This window comes from Hemiscyllium ocellatum, chromosome 31 (assembly GCF_020745735.1).
Source record: "Hemiscyllium ocellatum isolate sHemOce1 chromosome 31, sHemOce1.pat.X.cur, whole genome shotgun sequence".
In the NCBI taxonomy this organism is placed as follows: Eukaryota; Metazoa; Chordata; class Chondrichthyes; order Orectolobiformes; family Hemiscylliidae; genus Hemiscyllium; species Hemiscyllium ocellatum.
In genome coordinates, this window is record NC_083431.1 from 3,051,747 (window position 1) to 3,068,293 (window position 16,547).

Below are 16,547 nucleotides of genomic sequence, written 5' to 3' on the forward strand. Positions count from 1 at the left end.
ATAGCATATTATCATTATCCCCAGTTCCATGTTATTGATGACACTGAGATTTATTGGGGTGTGAGTAAGATTGATTCATTAAGTAACTCTTCTCTTCTGATTGTAATTTAATTTTCTTTAATCCAGTCACAGGATTTGCACATTGCTGCCAATGCACAGCATTTATTGCACATTGCCCAAATGGCTATTAACGGTCAATCACATTGTTATGGGTCTGAAGTCATACATTGGTCAAACCAGGTACAGATGACAGATTTCCTTGCCTAAAGAACATTACTGGACCAGATGGGATTTTTTCCTGATGATTGACACCAGTTCTATACTCATTATTAAACTCTTACTTCCAGATATTTTATCAAATTAAAATCCCACCATCTGCCATGGTGGGATTCAAAACCAGGTCCCCAGAACATTATCTGGGTCTCTGGATTAATAGTTTGGTAATACTAGCACTGGGCCATCATCTCCTCTTCTCTGTGCAAATTCCTTTACTTCACATTATTTTGATTATTTTTATTTTAAATATAGGGACCGCAATTGTACACAGTACACTAGGTGCAGCCTCACTAACTACCTGTATGGCTATAGCCTGCAGTGGTTAGCACTACTGCCTCACCGCTCTGGAGACTCAGTGTGCACATTCTCCCTGTATCTGCGTGGGTTCTCTTCGGGTGCTCCGGTTTCCTCCCACAGTCCAAAGGTTAGTGCAAGTTAGGTGGATTGACCATGCTACATTGCTATGGTATCTAGGGATGTGCAGGCTAGATAGATTAGCCATGGGAAATGCAGGGTGGGTTTGGGTCAGTGTGGACATGATATGCTGAATGGCCTGTTCCCACAGTTTAGGGATTTTATGACTCGTATATCCCTCTACTATTCAGCTTTCTTCCATCTTTATCCACTTAAATAATATTCAGATCCTCTATTCTTCCTACCAAAGTGTCTAACTTCACAAATCCATATTATATTCCATCTGCAAGATTTTACCCTGTCTATAGCCCTCTGCAGACTCTGTGTCATTGTCAGCACTTGACTTCCCAACTATTTTTATGCCATCCACAAACTTGGCACTCAGTTTCCCCATCCAAATAATTAATGTATATTGCAAGTGACTGTGGCCCCAGCACTGATCCCTGCAGGACCCCACTTGGTACAAGTTATTATCCTTGGAAGCCTACCCCCCCCCCCCCCCATCCCAATTCTCTGACTCCTACTAATTATGGCTATGATCAACATAAATGGTGGAGCAGACTCAAGGAATTAAATGACCTACTCCTCCTATCTTCTATGTTTCTATGTTATCAAATGCGCTCTGAAAACCCAAATTAATTATATTGACTGCTTCCCCTTCATCTATCCTGCTTAGTAACTGCTCAAATAACTGGAATAAAATTTGTCAGGCTTGATTTCCCATTCATGAGGTAAGAGAGAGAGGTAAGAGTGAACATTGGATCGCCAGAGAAGTGGTAATGGAGAACAACGGAATGGCAGAGGAACTGAACAGGTATTTTGCAACCGTTTCCAGTGGAGACATCAGCAGCATATCAGAGCTACAAGAGAGTCAGGGAGCCAAAGAGAGTGTAATGGCCATCATTAAGGATAAGGTGCTGGGGAGGCTGAAAGGTCTGAAGCTGGATAGATCAGGTAAAAACAATGACTGCAGATGCTGGAAACCAGATTCTAGATTAGAGTGGTGCTGGAAAAGCACAGCAGTTCAGGCAGCATCCAAGGAGCAGCAAAATTGATGTTTCGGGCAAAAGCCCTTCATCAGGAATACAGGCAGAGAGCCCGAAGGGTGGAGAGATAAATGCCCTCCAATGCATCTTGTCCACATCCCGCATCTCCGCCCTCAGACCCCTCCTCCCTCCAACTGTAACAAGGACAGAACACCCCTGGTGCTCACCTTCCACCCAACCAACCAACCTTCGCATAAACCAAATCATCCACTGACATTTCCGCCACCTCCAAACGGACCCCACCACCAGGGATATATTTCCCTTCCCACCCCTTTCTGCCTTCCGCAAAGACCGTTCCCTCTGTGACTACCTGGTCAGGTCCACGCCCCCGTACAACCCACCCTCCCATCCTGGCACCTTTCCCTGCCACCTCAGGAATTGCAAAATCTGCGCCCACACCTCCTCCCTCACCTCCATCCAAGGCCCCAAAGGAGCCTTCCACATCCATCAAAGTTTTACCTGCACATCCACCAATATCATTTATTGTATCCGTTGCTCCCGATGCAGTCTCCTCTACATTGGGGAGACTGGGCGCCTCCTAGCAGAGCGCTTTAGGGAACATCTCTGGGACACCCACACCAATCAACCACACCGCCCTGTGGCCCAACATTTCAATTCCCCCTCCCACTCTGCTGAGGACATGGAAGTTCTGGGCCTCCTTCACCGTCGCTCCCTCGCCACCAGACGCCTGGAGGAAGAACGCCTCGCCTTCTGCCTCGGAACACTTCAACCCCAGGGCATCAATGTGGACTTCAACAGTTTCCTCATTTCCCCTTCCCCCGCCTCACCCAGCTCCAAACTTCCAGCTCAGCACCGTCCCCATGACTTGTCCTACCTGCCTATCTTCCTTTCCACCTATCCACTCCACCCTCCTCTCTGACCTTTCACCTTCATACCCACCCCCCCACTCACCTATTGTACTCTATGCTACTTTCTCCCCACCCCCACCCTTCTCTCACTTATCTCTCCACCCTTCAGGCTGTCTGCCTGTATTCCTGATGAAGGTCTTTTGCCTGAAACATTGATTTTGCTGCTCCTCGGATGCTGCCTGAACTGCTGTGCTTTTCCAACACCACTCTAATCTAGAAGGTGGATAGATCAACCAAACCAGATGGACTACATCCCAGAATTCTAAAGGAGATAGCTGATTTCCTGTTCACAAAACAATACAGACTGTGTTTAACTATTTTAAGATTTTCTAAATGACCTGCTATTTCATCCTTAATAATAGATTCCAGCATTTTCCCAATGATAGATGTTAGACTAATTGGCCTGTAGTTTCCTGCTTTCTCTCTCCCACCCACCGCATTCGCAGTTTTCCAAGCTGCTGGAATCTTCTCAGAATCCAGTTAGGAATATTTTGATCAATGTCTCCACTCTCTCTGCAGCCATTTTCTTTAAAACCCTTGGATGGAGGCCATCCAGTTCTGGCAATAGTCTGCCATTAGTCCGACTTGTTTGTCAAATACATTACCTTTCGTGATAGAGACTGTTACAGGAGCTGTCCTTCCATTAGCATCTTGCTAACCTGATATCTTTGTGATGCTTTATGGTGTCCTCCACCACGCAATATATTGGTTTAAATTATCTGCCATTTCCCTGTTTCCCATTATCAATTGCCCAAACATACCTTCCAAAGGTCCAACACTCGCTTTAGCTATTTTCTTTTGTTTTAGATAACTATAGAAGCTCTTGCTGTTTGTTTTATATTTCTTGTCCATTTCCTTTTATAAGCAGGTTATTAACTGTCAAAAAAGATGTCCTGCATCCAGAAAATTGAACAATGTTTTATTTGAGTTTCAGTATTAATGTGATGCCAGGTATGTGGAGCCTACATCTCAGCAATTGGCTGAAAAATTAAATAGCATATCGTTTTTATTGTTCACAATAAGAAGAGTACAGACCATACTCAACTAGCCTGCACTTGCAAAATCCAAACCAAAATGTCCACTGGCAATGTGATTCTGGGGTTAGGCAGTACTTGCTGAACAATCCTGACAGCTATACTAACAATTAATTTAAGATAATTGGTCAAACTCATAGTGTAGTGAATATATGTCTGATAGAAGTGATCATTGCACACGGGGACATGTTCTCCACAAACAGAAAGGAGATATTCAAGCTTATACCTTTTCTCGAATTGCCTGAGAGCCTGCACAGCCGATCTTGTCCTATTGTTTTCTACAGGGCAGTGCCTAGGCCAATCAAAGCTATCTTGGCATCCAATCAGCACCTGTTTCTTTTGTAGTATAAATTGTCATGACCATTCAACATTTGACATTCTTCCTTTAGTCCTGGTGAATGGAAGACAAAAAACTTTGGTAGCAGTGTCTCTCTGTATAGCAATATTAAAGGTTTATGTTATATGTCCCTTATTTACCCACTTCAGCATTTTGTATCATTTTAAAATTCTGCATTTCCAGACTTAAGTAATTAATGTATTTTGAAAAGAGGATTGATCTTACTAAATTTAGAAGGTTTATAAAATGTGAGATGAAAGATGTGAACCTCCAAATGGACATTGACAGGTTAGTAGAGTGGGTAGATAGGTGGCAGATGCAGAGAAGTGTGAGGTGATATATTTTGGGAGGAGGAATGTTGTAATACAATATAAAATAGAGGGTATAACCCTAAAGGGGTGCAGGGCATACATATACATATACACACCTCATTAAAGTGGCAGGACAGTTTGAGAGAGCAGTTAATAAAGCATCCAGTGTTATTTGTCTTATTACCAGGGACATAGAAAGCATTAGAGGCCAAAATATTGTCTGATTTCAAGAAGGGTTGGGACCTAGCACTTGAGGCTAAAGGGTCCGAGGATATGGGGGAATAGCAGGAACAGGCAATTAAATAGTCTGATCAGCCATGGTCATAATGAATGACGGAGACTCAAAGGACAATGACCTACTTCTGCTTATAGTTTGTTTCTTCTAAACTCCAAATTAGTCCATCATTATTCTGGATAGCATAAAAAAATGAATCTATTGGCCATTTTGGTGACTGAATCAATAAATGATGTGATTGGTAGCACAGTGGCTCAATGGTGGGCGGCACGGTGGCACAGTGGTTAGCACTGCTGCCTCACAGCGCCTGTAGACCCGGGTTCAATTCCCGACTCATGCGACTGACTGTGTGGAGTTTGCACGTTCTCCCCGTGTCTGCGTGGGTTTCCTCCGGGTGCTCCGGTTTCCTCCCATAGTCACAAAGATGTGCGGGTCAGGTAAATTGGCCAAGCTAAATTGCCCATAGTGTTAGGTAAGGGGTAATGTAGGGGTATGGGTGGGTTGCACTTCGGCGGGTCGGTGTGGACTTGTTGGGCCGAAGGGCCTGTTTCCACACTGTAAGTCTAATCTAAAAAAATGGTTAGCGCTGCTGCCTCACAGCAGCAGGGACCCAGGTTCGATTCCAGCCTCAGGGTGACCGTCTGTGTGGAGTTTGCATATTCTCTCTGTGTCTGTGTTGGTTTCCTACGGGTGCTCCAGTTTCCTCCCACAGTTCAAAGATTTGCGGGTTAGGGTGGATTAGGCATGCCAAATTGCCCCATAGTGCGCAGGTGTGTGTAGTTTATGTGTATTTGCTGTGGGAAATGCAGGTGATGTGGTAGGGAAGCAGGGCTGGGTGAGATGATCTTTGGAAGATTGCTATGGGGCGGATGGCCCGTTTCTGCATTGTAGTGATCCTATGGTGGAGTACTGGGGTTTGATTATCAGTGTATTCCTTGTATCAGTTATAACAATAGCCAGTCACTGTTGTACTGAACGGTGTATATGAAGATGTCTCCATTTGAAAGTATACATAGCTACTTTTCAAACAATTTCCTTGAAGTGACTTTACATTTGACTGTCAAAAACAAGAATGAATTCTAAGATTTTACATTTGTATTCATTCTTAGCTTTGTTGCTGACACAGTTTATTATGAATGATTATTGTGAGGACAGTAAGTAAAAGAATTGGCCTATCCACTCAACTATAATTTGTACTAAAAATCTTCTTTTTGGTTTGTGTGGGTTACGTTTTGGTTAAGTTTATAACCCTTTACTTGGTGGTGCCATCTGTACATGCATGAAGCAGTATGTAGCCCACACAGCACACATTGTTTAGAGAGAACATTGCTCACAAAACATTTTGATTACATTAGCAAAACTGAACCTAATTAATTCTCCAGTTCACAGGTTCCATGGGAAAGGATTATATGGACCATACAATTCCTTACTAACGTATGTGAAAGATTAAAGAAACTCCAATCAGAATAGCTGAAGCTACCCAAACCAAGCATTAAAGTTTGATTGAAGACATTATGGTACTATCTAGAAGACAGAAATAAACAGGGCTTCTTTGACAGCACATTTCAAACCTGGAATCTCTATTAGCTACAGTATGTGTAAACACAAACACCCTGCAAGTTCCCATTCAAGCCACACACCATTCCCATTGGAACTATTACCAGTATACATTGTCCTTCTGTCAAAATCCCAGAGCTCCCTTCTCAATTGCATTGTCAGTGTCCTTATTCCCCATGGACTGAAGCGGTTGAAAAAGAGAGTTCAGCGCCACCTTCTTATGGCAACCAAGGATCGTCAATAAATGCTGGCTTAGCCAGAGATGTTCAAATATGAACAAACTTAAAAAACAAGACTGGTGACAGTGCTTAACACAGAGAAAGGAGAATAATGATTGTCAGATTCGATGACAACTTTTGTTCACCTTTACATTTGAACAAATTGTTATCTCTATTGACCATCTCCCATTCCCCTTACGACCTCATGGTGAACTGTGCCTCCATATGTCCATTCTTTAGTCTCATAAAATGGACTTCTGTTGCAAAGCATACTCATATTAGACAGTGGATCAAACGATGCAAACTATGAAAGTGGGGCATGAAGAGACATTGTCCTGACCCATACTGTACTCAGGGCAGCATGCATTTGGGGGACGCCAACAGGTGATTGGTTAATTTGGCTTCTGTTGATATTTTTTTCAGATGGGGCTCTCTAAGGACTAATTTTTCCAGAATTAAATCACATGATTTGACATAATACACTGCTGGTCCCTGGATTGAACAAAAATGAATTTTGGATTATTTGATTGCAAACATGCCTTGTTTTCCACTGTCAATGCAGAATGATCATCTGACACGCCAAATAGGATGACCAGTACCAGCAGGTTTTCACTCCCCCCAATCATTCACAAGCAGCAGAAACATCATGTTGCTTCTTACTTGGCTTAGGTACATAGCTTTCATTGTCCACTCTCCATTCAACAGGGTCAAAAAGATTAAACAGGTAAATGCATGGCTCAAAGATTGATATGGGAGAAATGGGTTTGAATTCATGGAACATTGGCACCAGTACTGGGGAAGCAGGTACCTGTTCTGATCGGACAGTCTTCACCTGAACCATGTTGGGACCGAATCGCATAAGTAGGATTGTAGACAGGGATTCAAACTAAATGGGGCAAGGGAGGAGGGGGGAGGGGGTGCAGTTATATGGGAAATTTGAAAACCCAAATTAAAGGACAAGGTAAGAGTGCAGAACTCAGGAGAGGTTATTAAAATCTCCAGCACAGACACAAATAGGACAGAGTGTGTGGAAAGGGTTAGCAATCAAACTCCAAGCACACGGGACAAACCGATATCACTGAGAAGAGAGAAGGTTAATACAGGACTGAAGGTGTTATATCTGAATGCACCCACTATAAGGAATAAGGTAAATGAGCTTGTGGCGTAGATTGAAGTTGGCAGGAATGACGTGGTGGGCATCAGGGAGACGTGGCTGTAAGGGCATCAGGATTGGGGGCTGAATATTCAATGATATATATCCTATTGTACAGATAGGCAGGTGGGCAGAGGTGGTGCAGTTGCCATATTAGTAAGAAATAAAATTAATTCAGTAGTAAGAAACAAAGTAGGGTCAGATGGTGTAGAATCTGTGTGGGTACAATTAGGGAGGCAGTGATTATAATGTGGTTGAATTTACTTTGCAATTTGAGATGGAGAAGATAGAATCAGAGGTAATGGTATTACAATTGAATAAAAAATGAGGTCTGCAGATGCTGGAGATCACAGCTGAAAATGTGTTGCTGGTTAAAGCACAGCAGGTTAGGCAGCATCCAAGGAATAGGAAATTCGACATTTCGGGCATAAGCCCTGATGAAGGGCTTATGCCCGAAACGTCGAATTTCCTATTCCTTGGATGCTGCCTAACCTGCTGTGCTTTAACCAGCAACACATTTTCAGCTTACAATTGAATAAAGGCAATTACAGAGGCACGAAGGAGGAACCGAGTAGAATTTCCAGGGAAAGGAGCCTACCAGGAATGATGGTGGAACAGGGGTTTCTGGGAGGAAATTCAGGAGACACTGCCTCATCCTCCCTGTACCATGCTTCATTTTCCTCGGGATGAATCTCTGCTAAATGTGACACTAGAAAAGTGCAGCAGGTCAGACAGCATCCAAGGTGACAGTGAATTGACGTTTCGGGCAAAAGCCCTTGATCAGGAATGTTGGGGGTGGGGGGGGTTGCAAATGGGGCTGAGAGATAAATAGGAGGGTGGAGGTGGGGTTGGGGGGAAGGTAGCTGGGAAGATAGAAGATAGATGGATGCAGGGAGGGATGATGGTGTTAGGTCAGGAGGAGGGTGGAGCAGATAGGTAGGAAGGAAGATAGACAGGTAGGACAGTTCAAGAGGGCAGAGCCAAGTTGGAGGGTTGGATCTGGGATGAGGTTGGGGTGGAGGGGAGATGAGGAAACTGGTGAAGTTGATGTTAATGCCGTCTGGTTGGAGGGTCCCAAGATGGAAGGTGAGGTGTTCTTCCTCCAGTTGGCAGGTGGCTTGGATTTGGTGGTGGAGGTGGCCCAGGACGTACTTGTCCTTGGTGAAGTGGGTGGGAAGTTGAAGTGTTAGGCTACAGGGTGGTGAGGTTGTTTGGTGCATGTGTCCCAGAAATGTTCCCTAAAATGTTCCACGGGTTGGCGTCCTGCCTCCCTAATGTAGAGGAGGTCACATCGACAGCAATGGACACAATAGATGAAGTGTTTGAATCTACAGGAAAATCTCTGCCAGATATTGAAGAATTCTTTGGGACCTTGGATGCAGGTGAGGACGGAGATGCAGGGGCAGGTTTTACACTTCATGCAGTGGCAAGGGAAGGTGTCAGGTGGGTTGGTAGGGGTCGTTGAATTAACAAGGGAGTCACAGAGAGATTAGTGTCTGCAGAATGCCATTAGTGGTGGGCAGGGATATATATGGCTGGTGGTAGGCTGATTCTAAGTAGTGGAAATGGCTGAGGATGATGCACTGTATCTGGAGATTAGTGAGATGGAAGATGAGGACCACAACAGGGTTCTATTCTTGTTGCGGTTGGAGGGAGGATGAGGCAACTATGGCTGACAAGAGAGGTCAGGAATAGCATAAAAGCAAAATGGAAAGAATATAATGTGGTAAAGGGTAGTGGGAAACCAAAGGATTGGGAAGCTTACAGACACCAACAGAGGACAACAAAGAAATAAATAAGGAGGGAGAACATTAAATGGGTGGTACGGTGGCACAGTAGCACAGTGGTTAGCACTGCTGCCTCACAACGCCAGAGACCCGGGTTCAATTCCCCCATCAGGTGACTGTCTGTGTGAAGTTTGCACATTCTCCCCGTGTCTGCGTGGGTTTCCTCCGGGTGCTCCGGTTTCCTCCCACAGTCCAAAACTGTGCAGGTCAGGTGAATTGGCCATGCTAAATTGCCCGTAGTATTAGGTGAAGAGGTAAATGTAGGGAAATGGGTCTGGGTGGGTTGCGCTTCGGCTGGTCAGTGTGGACTTGTTGGGCCGAAGGGCCTGTTTCCACACTGTAGGTAATCCAATCTAAATATGAGCATAAGCTAGTCAGTAATATAAAGGAAGACTGTAAGAATTTCTTTATATATAAGAGGCAAAAGTGGACATTGGGCTGCTGGAAAATGACACCGGAGAGATAGCGTTGAGGAATAAGGAAATGGCTGAGGAACTGAACAGTCTTCACAGTGGAAGACATGAATAATATCCCAAAAATTCAAGAGAATGAGCAGAGCTGAGTACAGTGGCCATCATCAAAGAGAAGGTGCTAGAACAACTGAATGGCCTGAAGGTGGATAAATCACCTGGTCCACACGGATTCCATCTCAGAGTTCTAAGGAAGATCGCTGAAAAGATAGTTGAGGCATTAGTGGTGATCTTTCAGGAATCGCTGGAATCAAGGAGGGTCCCAGAGAACTGAAATTCTCTAACGTGGCACTCCTGTTTAAAAAAGGAGTAAGGCAAGAGACAGAAAATTACAGACTGATTTCCCTAACCTCAGTTGTGGGTAAGATCCTGGAATCCATTGTGAAGGATGAGATTTTGAAATACTTGGAAGTGCGTGGTAAAATGGGGCAAAGTCAGCATGGTTTCATCACGGGGAGGTCATGCCTGATAAATCTGCTCAAATCCTTTGAGGAAATAATGAACAGGTTAGACCAAGGAGAGCCAATGGATGTTATCTACCTGGACTTCAGAAGGCCTTTGACAAGGTGTCACACAGAAGGCTACTGAGTAAGATAAGGGCTCGTGGTGTCAGAGGCAAGGTGCCAGCATGGATAGAAGCTTGGCTGTCTGGCAGAAAGCAGAGAGTGGAGATAAAAGGATCTTTCTCGGGATGGCAGTCGGTGACAACTGGTGTTCCACAAGGCTCAGTGTTGGGACCACAACTTTTCCCTTTATACATTAATGATCTGGATGAAGGAACTAAGGGCATTCTGACTAAGCTTGCAGATGATACAAAGATGTGTAGAGGGAGACATAGCAGTGAAGAGGCAGGGAGGCTGCAGAAGGATTTGGACAGTTAGGAGAGTGGGCAAGTGTGAGGTCATGCACTTTGGCAGGAGGAATAGAGGAATCGACCGTTTTCTAAATGGGGAGAAAGTTCAGAAATCTGAAGTGCAAAGAGACTTGGGAGTTCTAGTCCAGGATTTCCTCAAGGTAACCTTGCAGAGTGAGTCAGTAGTTAGGAAGGCAAATGCAATGATGGCAGTTATTTTGAGAGGACTTGAATATAAAAGCAGGGATGTACGTCTGAGGCTCGATAAGGCTCTGGTCAGACCACATTTGGAGTATTGTGCATGGTTTTGGGTCCCATATCTCAGGAAGGATGTACTGACCCTGGAGCGTGTTCACAGGAGGTTCACGAAAATGGTCCCAGGAATGAAAAGCTTAACCTATCAGGAATGTTTGAGGACTCTGGGTTTATAGAGTCATAGAGTCATAGAGATTAGATTAGACTAGATTAGACTTACAGTGTGGAAACAGGCCCTTCGGCCCAACAAGTCCACACCGACCCGCCGAAGCGAAACCCACCCATACCCCTACATTTACCCCTTACCTAACACTACGGGCAATTTAGCATGGCCAATTCACCTGACCCGCACATCTTTGGACTGTGGGAGGAAACCGGAGCACCCGGAGGAAACCCACGCAGACACGGGGAGAACGTGCAAACTCCACACAGTCAGTCACCTGAGTCGGGAATTGAACCTGGGTCTCAGGTGCTGTGAGGCAGCAGTGCTAACCACTGTGCCACCGTGCCGCCCACAAATGTATGTACAGCATGGAAAAAGTCCAACTCATCCATGTCGACTAGATATCCCAATCCAATCTAGTCCCACCTGCCAGCACCCGGCCCATGTCCCTCCAAACCTTTCCTATTCATATACCCATCCAAATGCCTCTGAATTTCACAATTGTACCAGCCTCCACCACTTCCTCTGGCACCTCATTCCATACACGTACCACCCTCTGGGTAAAAAGGTTGCCCCTTAGGTCTCTTTTATATCTTTCCCCTCTCACCCTAAACCTATGCCCTCTAGTTCTGGACTCCCCAATCCCAAGGAAAAGACATTGTCTATTTACCCTATCCATGCCTCTAATAATTTTGTAAACCTCTATAAGGTCAACCCTCAGCCTCCAACGCTCCAGGGAAAACAGCACCAGCCTGTTCAGCGTCTCTCTATAGATCAAATCCTCCAACCCTGGCAACATCCTTGTAAATCCTTTCTGAACCCTTTCAAGTTTCACAACATCTTTCCGTTAGGAAGGAAACTAGAATTGCACGCAGTATTCCAACAGTAGCCTAACCAATGTCCTGTACAGCCGTAAAATGACCTCCCAACTCCTGTACTCAATACTCTGACCAAACACCTTCTTCACTATCCTATCTACCTGCAACTCCATTTTCAAGGAGCTATGAACCTGCACTCCAAGGTCTCTGTGTTCAGCAACACTCCCTAGGACCTTACCATTAAGTGTATAAGTCCTGCTCTGATTTAGAAGAATGAGGAGGATCTGATTGAAAATTACAGAATACTGAATGGCCTGGACAGAGAAAATGTTGGAAGATGTTTCCATTGATAAGAGAGACTAGGACTCGAGGGGACAGCCTTCGAGTAAAGGGAAGGCCTTTTAGAACGGAGATAAGGAGAAACTGCTTCAGCCAGAGAGTGGGGAATCTATGGAATTCATTGCCATAAAAGGCTGTGGGGGCCGGGTCACTGAGTATATTAAGACTGAGAGAGATAGGTTTTTGAGTATCAAGGGTGAGGGGGTAAAGTGGGACAATGAAGTTGAGAAACTTCTCAGCCATGATTGAATTGTGGAACAGACTTGATGGGCTGACTGGCCCAATTTCTGCTCCTGTGTCTTATGGTCTTATGCTAACTAGTCATCAACGCTTCTGAATACACTGCTTCCACTCCCCATCATCATTCTGTGTACTAGAAATGACTGTTTTTATGTTAAATAAAAATATTTGTACATAACTGTGTTTGGAGCTATTCTAATGGAAGTGTTAATCTAAATGATTGCTTTGCTGACATTAATTTCCATATAAAGGTAATTAAATAGTTATTGGAGTCTATCTCTGCAGTTCACATGTTTATCATGCATCAACGGGAAAATTACATAAATAACATCAGTGCTCAGTGGTTCTTTTGGTTATTGTAAGTATATTGATTATAATATTTAATGATTCCTATTGAAGTGAAACAGGTTTTTCTTTGAATCCTGATCCCAAAAATTGTACAAGCCTCAACATTGTCTGTATTTGAATATGAAACCCTGGAACACTGTTGGTCATCAGTTTCTCTGACTAATAGCAAAAATCATGAATTGAGGCCATCAATATGTCGGATGACTTGAGTGTCATCCTGAGTAATGGCATTTTAACAGGAGATTAATCATAGTGATTAATCTATTTTATACTTCAATGGATTATATTTTACAGATGTTTCCTGCCCAAGAATTGCTGATGGGACAGAAATCATTATTTTACAGAAATTTAAGGAAAGATTTTTGTTTTGTTAATAACCCAATAACATTTGGATTACTGAAAATACAGCAACTTGTTTTGTAGGAAATTGTTTCAGCTATTTCACACAGTTAATTCCCACAATCACAGGAAATGCCTTCTCTGGTTCATCTGCATTTTCATGAGGACAGAAAGTTGGTGAAAATGTTTGCCTTTTTCTCAAATCGCACTATTTAATTTAAATGAGTTGCTAATGAGTGCAAATTCACCAGTTCGTCCAGGTGAACCTTTCTGCATTTGGCAAGAAATTTCCAGAAATATTGATAACTAGCTGGATAATAATTCTCACATACTAGCTTCCAGTGATTAATTTCTTCCATTCCCAAGAATATTAATAGAAGTAGACAATAGCTGACAAAACCATTGAATTATTACAGTATAGGAGGCCATTCAACCCATTGTGTCTGTGTCAGCTCTCCAAATGCGCAACTTACCAAATGCCATTCGCATGTTTTCTCCAAATAACCCTTGACATTATTCCTTTTCAAAAAATCTTAAAAGTCCCTTTTAAATACCTTGATTGAACTTATCTCCATCACTGTTTCATGCAGTAAATTCCAGACCATAACCAGCCACTTCATGACAAAATTTATCCCCAGGTCACTTTTTTTGTTTCTTTTACTAATGACTTTTAATTTATGCCTTCTTATTCTCAAACCTTTCGCAACTGGGAAATTGTTCTCCCTCTTTAGTCTGTGCAGACCTGTGCTGATATCAGGCTGACTGGCCCATAATTCACTTTTTTTTTCTGCCTCCCTTCTGAAATAGAAGGGTTACATTCCCTCAGATCTGTACGAACTGTTCCACATCTAAAAAAAAATCTTGGAAAATTTTCACCAATTTATCCACCATTTCAAAGGCCACTTTGTTAAGTACTCTAGGCCCTGTGGATTTATCTGCCTTCAATCCCGTCAAATCCCTCAACACCATTTCTCTACTAATACTGATTTGCACAGTTACTCCCTTTCACTAGACTAAAGTATGTATTCAGGCAGATGCTGGAGGTTAGAGTCAAGATCAGGGTGGTGTTGGAAAAGCACAACAGGTCAGGTAGCATCCAAGGAGCAGGAAAATTGATGTTTTGGGCAAAAGCCCTTCATCAGGAATGGTAAAGTATATAGTTAGTTGGTCAACTATTTTTTGTTCCTCATTATAATTTCCCATTTCTGACGGTAAGAGAATTGCATTTGTCTTCACCAATCTTTCTCTCTTCACATACCTATAGAAACATTTACAGACAGTTTTTATGTCCTCTGCAAATTTATATTTTGTTTTATACTCTGTTTTCCTTTTTTTCATCAATGCCTTTGTTCACTTTGACTGAATTTGAAACTGCTTCCACCTGTTGTTCTTTATCTGGCCAATGTTTATGTCTCTGCCTTGGTTCTAATAGATCTCTATAGGCTGTGGTTTGACCACCGTGGCAAGAAATTGTACAAGTCTTGTATAATGAATAAATGATGATGCATGACTGTAAGTCTGATTTTTTTTGTGTATATGTTTCATGCCAAATCATAATGAAGCAGCCTTGCATATTGTGTTTTATTTCCCGATGGTGAAGGCAAGTTGGGAATGCATAGTTCTTTTTTAAAAGTAACTATGTGAAGGGAGTTGGAAGAAATAGAAGTATTCGGGCAATTTCCTGACTGCAGAGGGCTTATTATGTGACTTCTTTAAACTGAAAAATCAAAAGTTAAGATGTGCTGTGGTTCACCTACCTGTTTGCAAGAAGTTAAACAACTTTACAGAGAGAAGGCATCAAAACATTTCAGGAAGTTGGGGGTGGGTTTTATTACTTTCAATGCTGGACAAACCGATTTGGAAAAGGTCCTGTGCTGAAGGTGATCTAGGGTAGACAAGCAGGAGGCTGGAAGAACACAGCAAGTCAGGCAGCATCGGGAGGTGGAGAAGTCAACGTTTCAGTGTAACCCTTCTTCAGGACTGGGGATGGGTGCGGGGGGAACTGCAAATAAATAGGGTGGCGGGGGGGATAGGTGAGGATAGGCAGAGGGTACGGCCTGGTTGGTTAATGGGAGGAATGAATTCAGTTAGTGGCTGGAAGGAAGGGTTGGTCGGAGGAATGAAAGGGAGGGGGAGGGGCTGGGAAGGAGGGTAGGTGATGGGATGGAAGATTATTCACAATTGGAGAACTCAATGTTGAGTCCGCTGGGCTGAAGTGGAAGATGAGGTGTTGTTTTTCCAATTTGCGATCTGATTTGTTGTGGCAGTGTAGGAGCCAAGGACAGTCCTGTCGGAAAGGGAGTGGGAAGGAATATTAAAACGGACTGTGTTATGGACCAGGCCAGACCCTTCAAAACATTTTGAGAAGGTAGCCCAGATCCTAACTTTGCCAGTTGTTTTAGGCAGGTGTAAAGTGGATATTCCAGGAGAGATGCTGCTGGTCAGAACTACTTAGTTTAACCAAAATATGTCAAGTGATTGGACAAAAAATTGACAATTGGAATATACTGTTGGAAATGTGAAATTGTCCATTTTTGCAGGAAGAATTAAAGAGAATTGTATTATTTAAGTGGTCAAAGGTTGCAGACCTCTGAGATACAAAGTGTTCTTTCACTACAAATATAATTGGAGCAACACTGCATCTGTGAAAATAACTATATGACCACACTACTTTGTTTGTCACTCTCTGGAACATTTTTAACCAACTAAAACTTCAGTTCTGAAGAGAAACTGGAAGACATTAAGACTATACTCCTTCAAAATTGTAACCTAGTAGTGGTTTACCAGCTGCTGGCGGGTTTTGATTGAGAGAAACTATTCCCTCTGCTCAGAGACCATAGATAATTTCTTTCACTTAGTGCTTTTAGGATCTAGAAAACTTTGAAAAAATGGTGGAAGTTGTTTTAATAATAAAACTTTGAAAGGCAATTGGTTATGTGCTTCAGGCTGAGGAATGGACAGGATTATGGACAAGGTAAAAACAATGACTGCAGATGCTGGAAACCAGACTCTGGATTAGTGGTGCTGGAAGAGCACAGCAGTTCAGGCAGCATCCAAAGTGCAGCGAAATCGACATTTCGGGCAAAAGCCCTTCATCAGGAATAAAGGCAATGAGCTGGAAGCATGGAGAGATAAGGTCGAGGAGGGTGGGTGGGGAGAGAGTAGCATAGAGTACAATGGGTGAGTGGGGGAGGGGATAGAGGTGATAGGTCAGGGAGGAGAGGGTGAAGTGGATAGGTGGAAAAGGAGATAGGCAGGTAGGACAAGTCCGGACAAGTCATGGGGACAGTGCTGAGCTGGAAGTTTGGAACTAGGGTGAGGTAGGGGGAAGGGGAAATGAGGAAATTGTTGAAGTCCACATTGATGCCCTGGGGTTGAAGTGTTCCGAAGCAGAAGATGAGACGTTCTTCCTCCAGGCGTCTGGTGGTGAGGGAGCGGCGGTGAAGGAGGCCCAGGACCTGCATTTCCTCGGCAGAGTGGGAGGG

The 16,547-nt window shown here is 43.5% G+C and overlaps 1 protein-coding gene across 1 annotated transcript in view; it reads left to right on the forward strand.

Moving 5' to 3' along the window:
- Window positions 1–1,469: 1,469 nt before the first annotated feature.
- The window catches only part of LOC132830214 (forkhead box protein N1-like), a 63,669-nt gene continuing 48,591 nt past the window's right edge, over window positions 1,470–16,547 (forward strand). Inside the window, exon 1 of the mRNA XM_060847745.1 lies at window positions 1,470–1,604. Within this exon, the coding sequence (XP_060703728.1) occupies window positions 1,470–1,604 (135 nt within the window). The remainder of the gene's footprint in view (window positions 1,605–16,547) is intronic.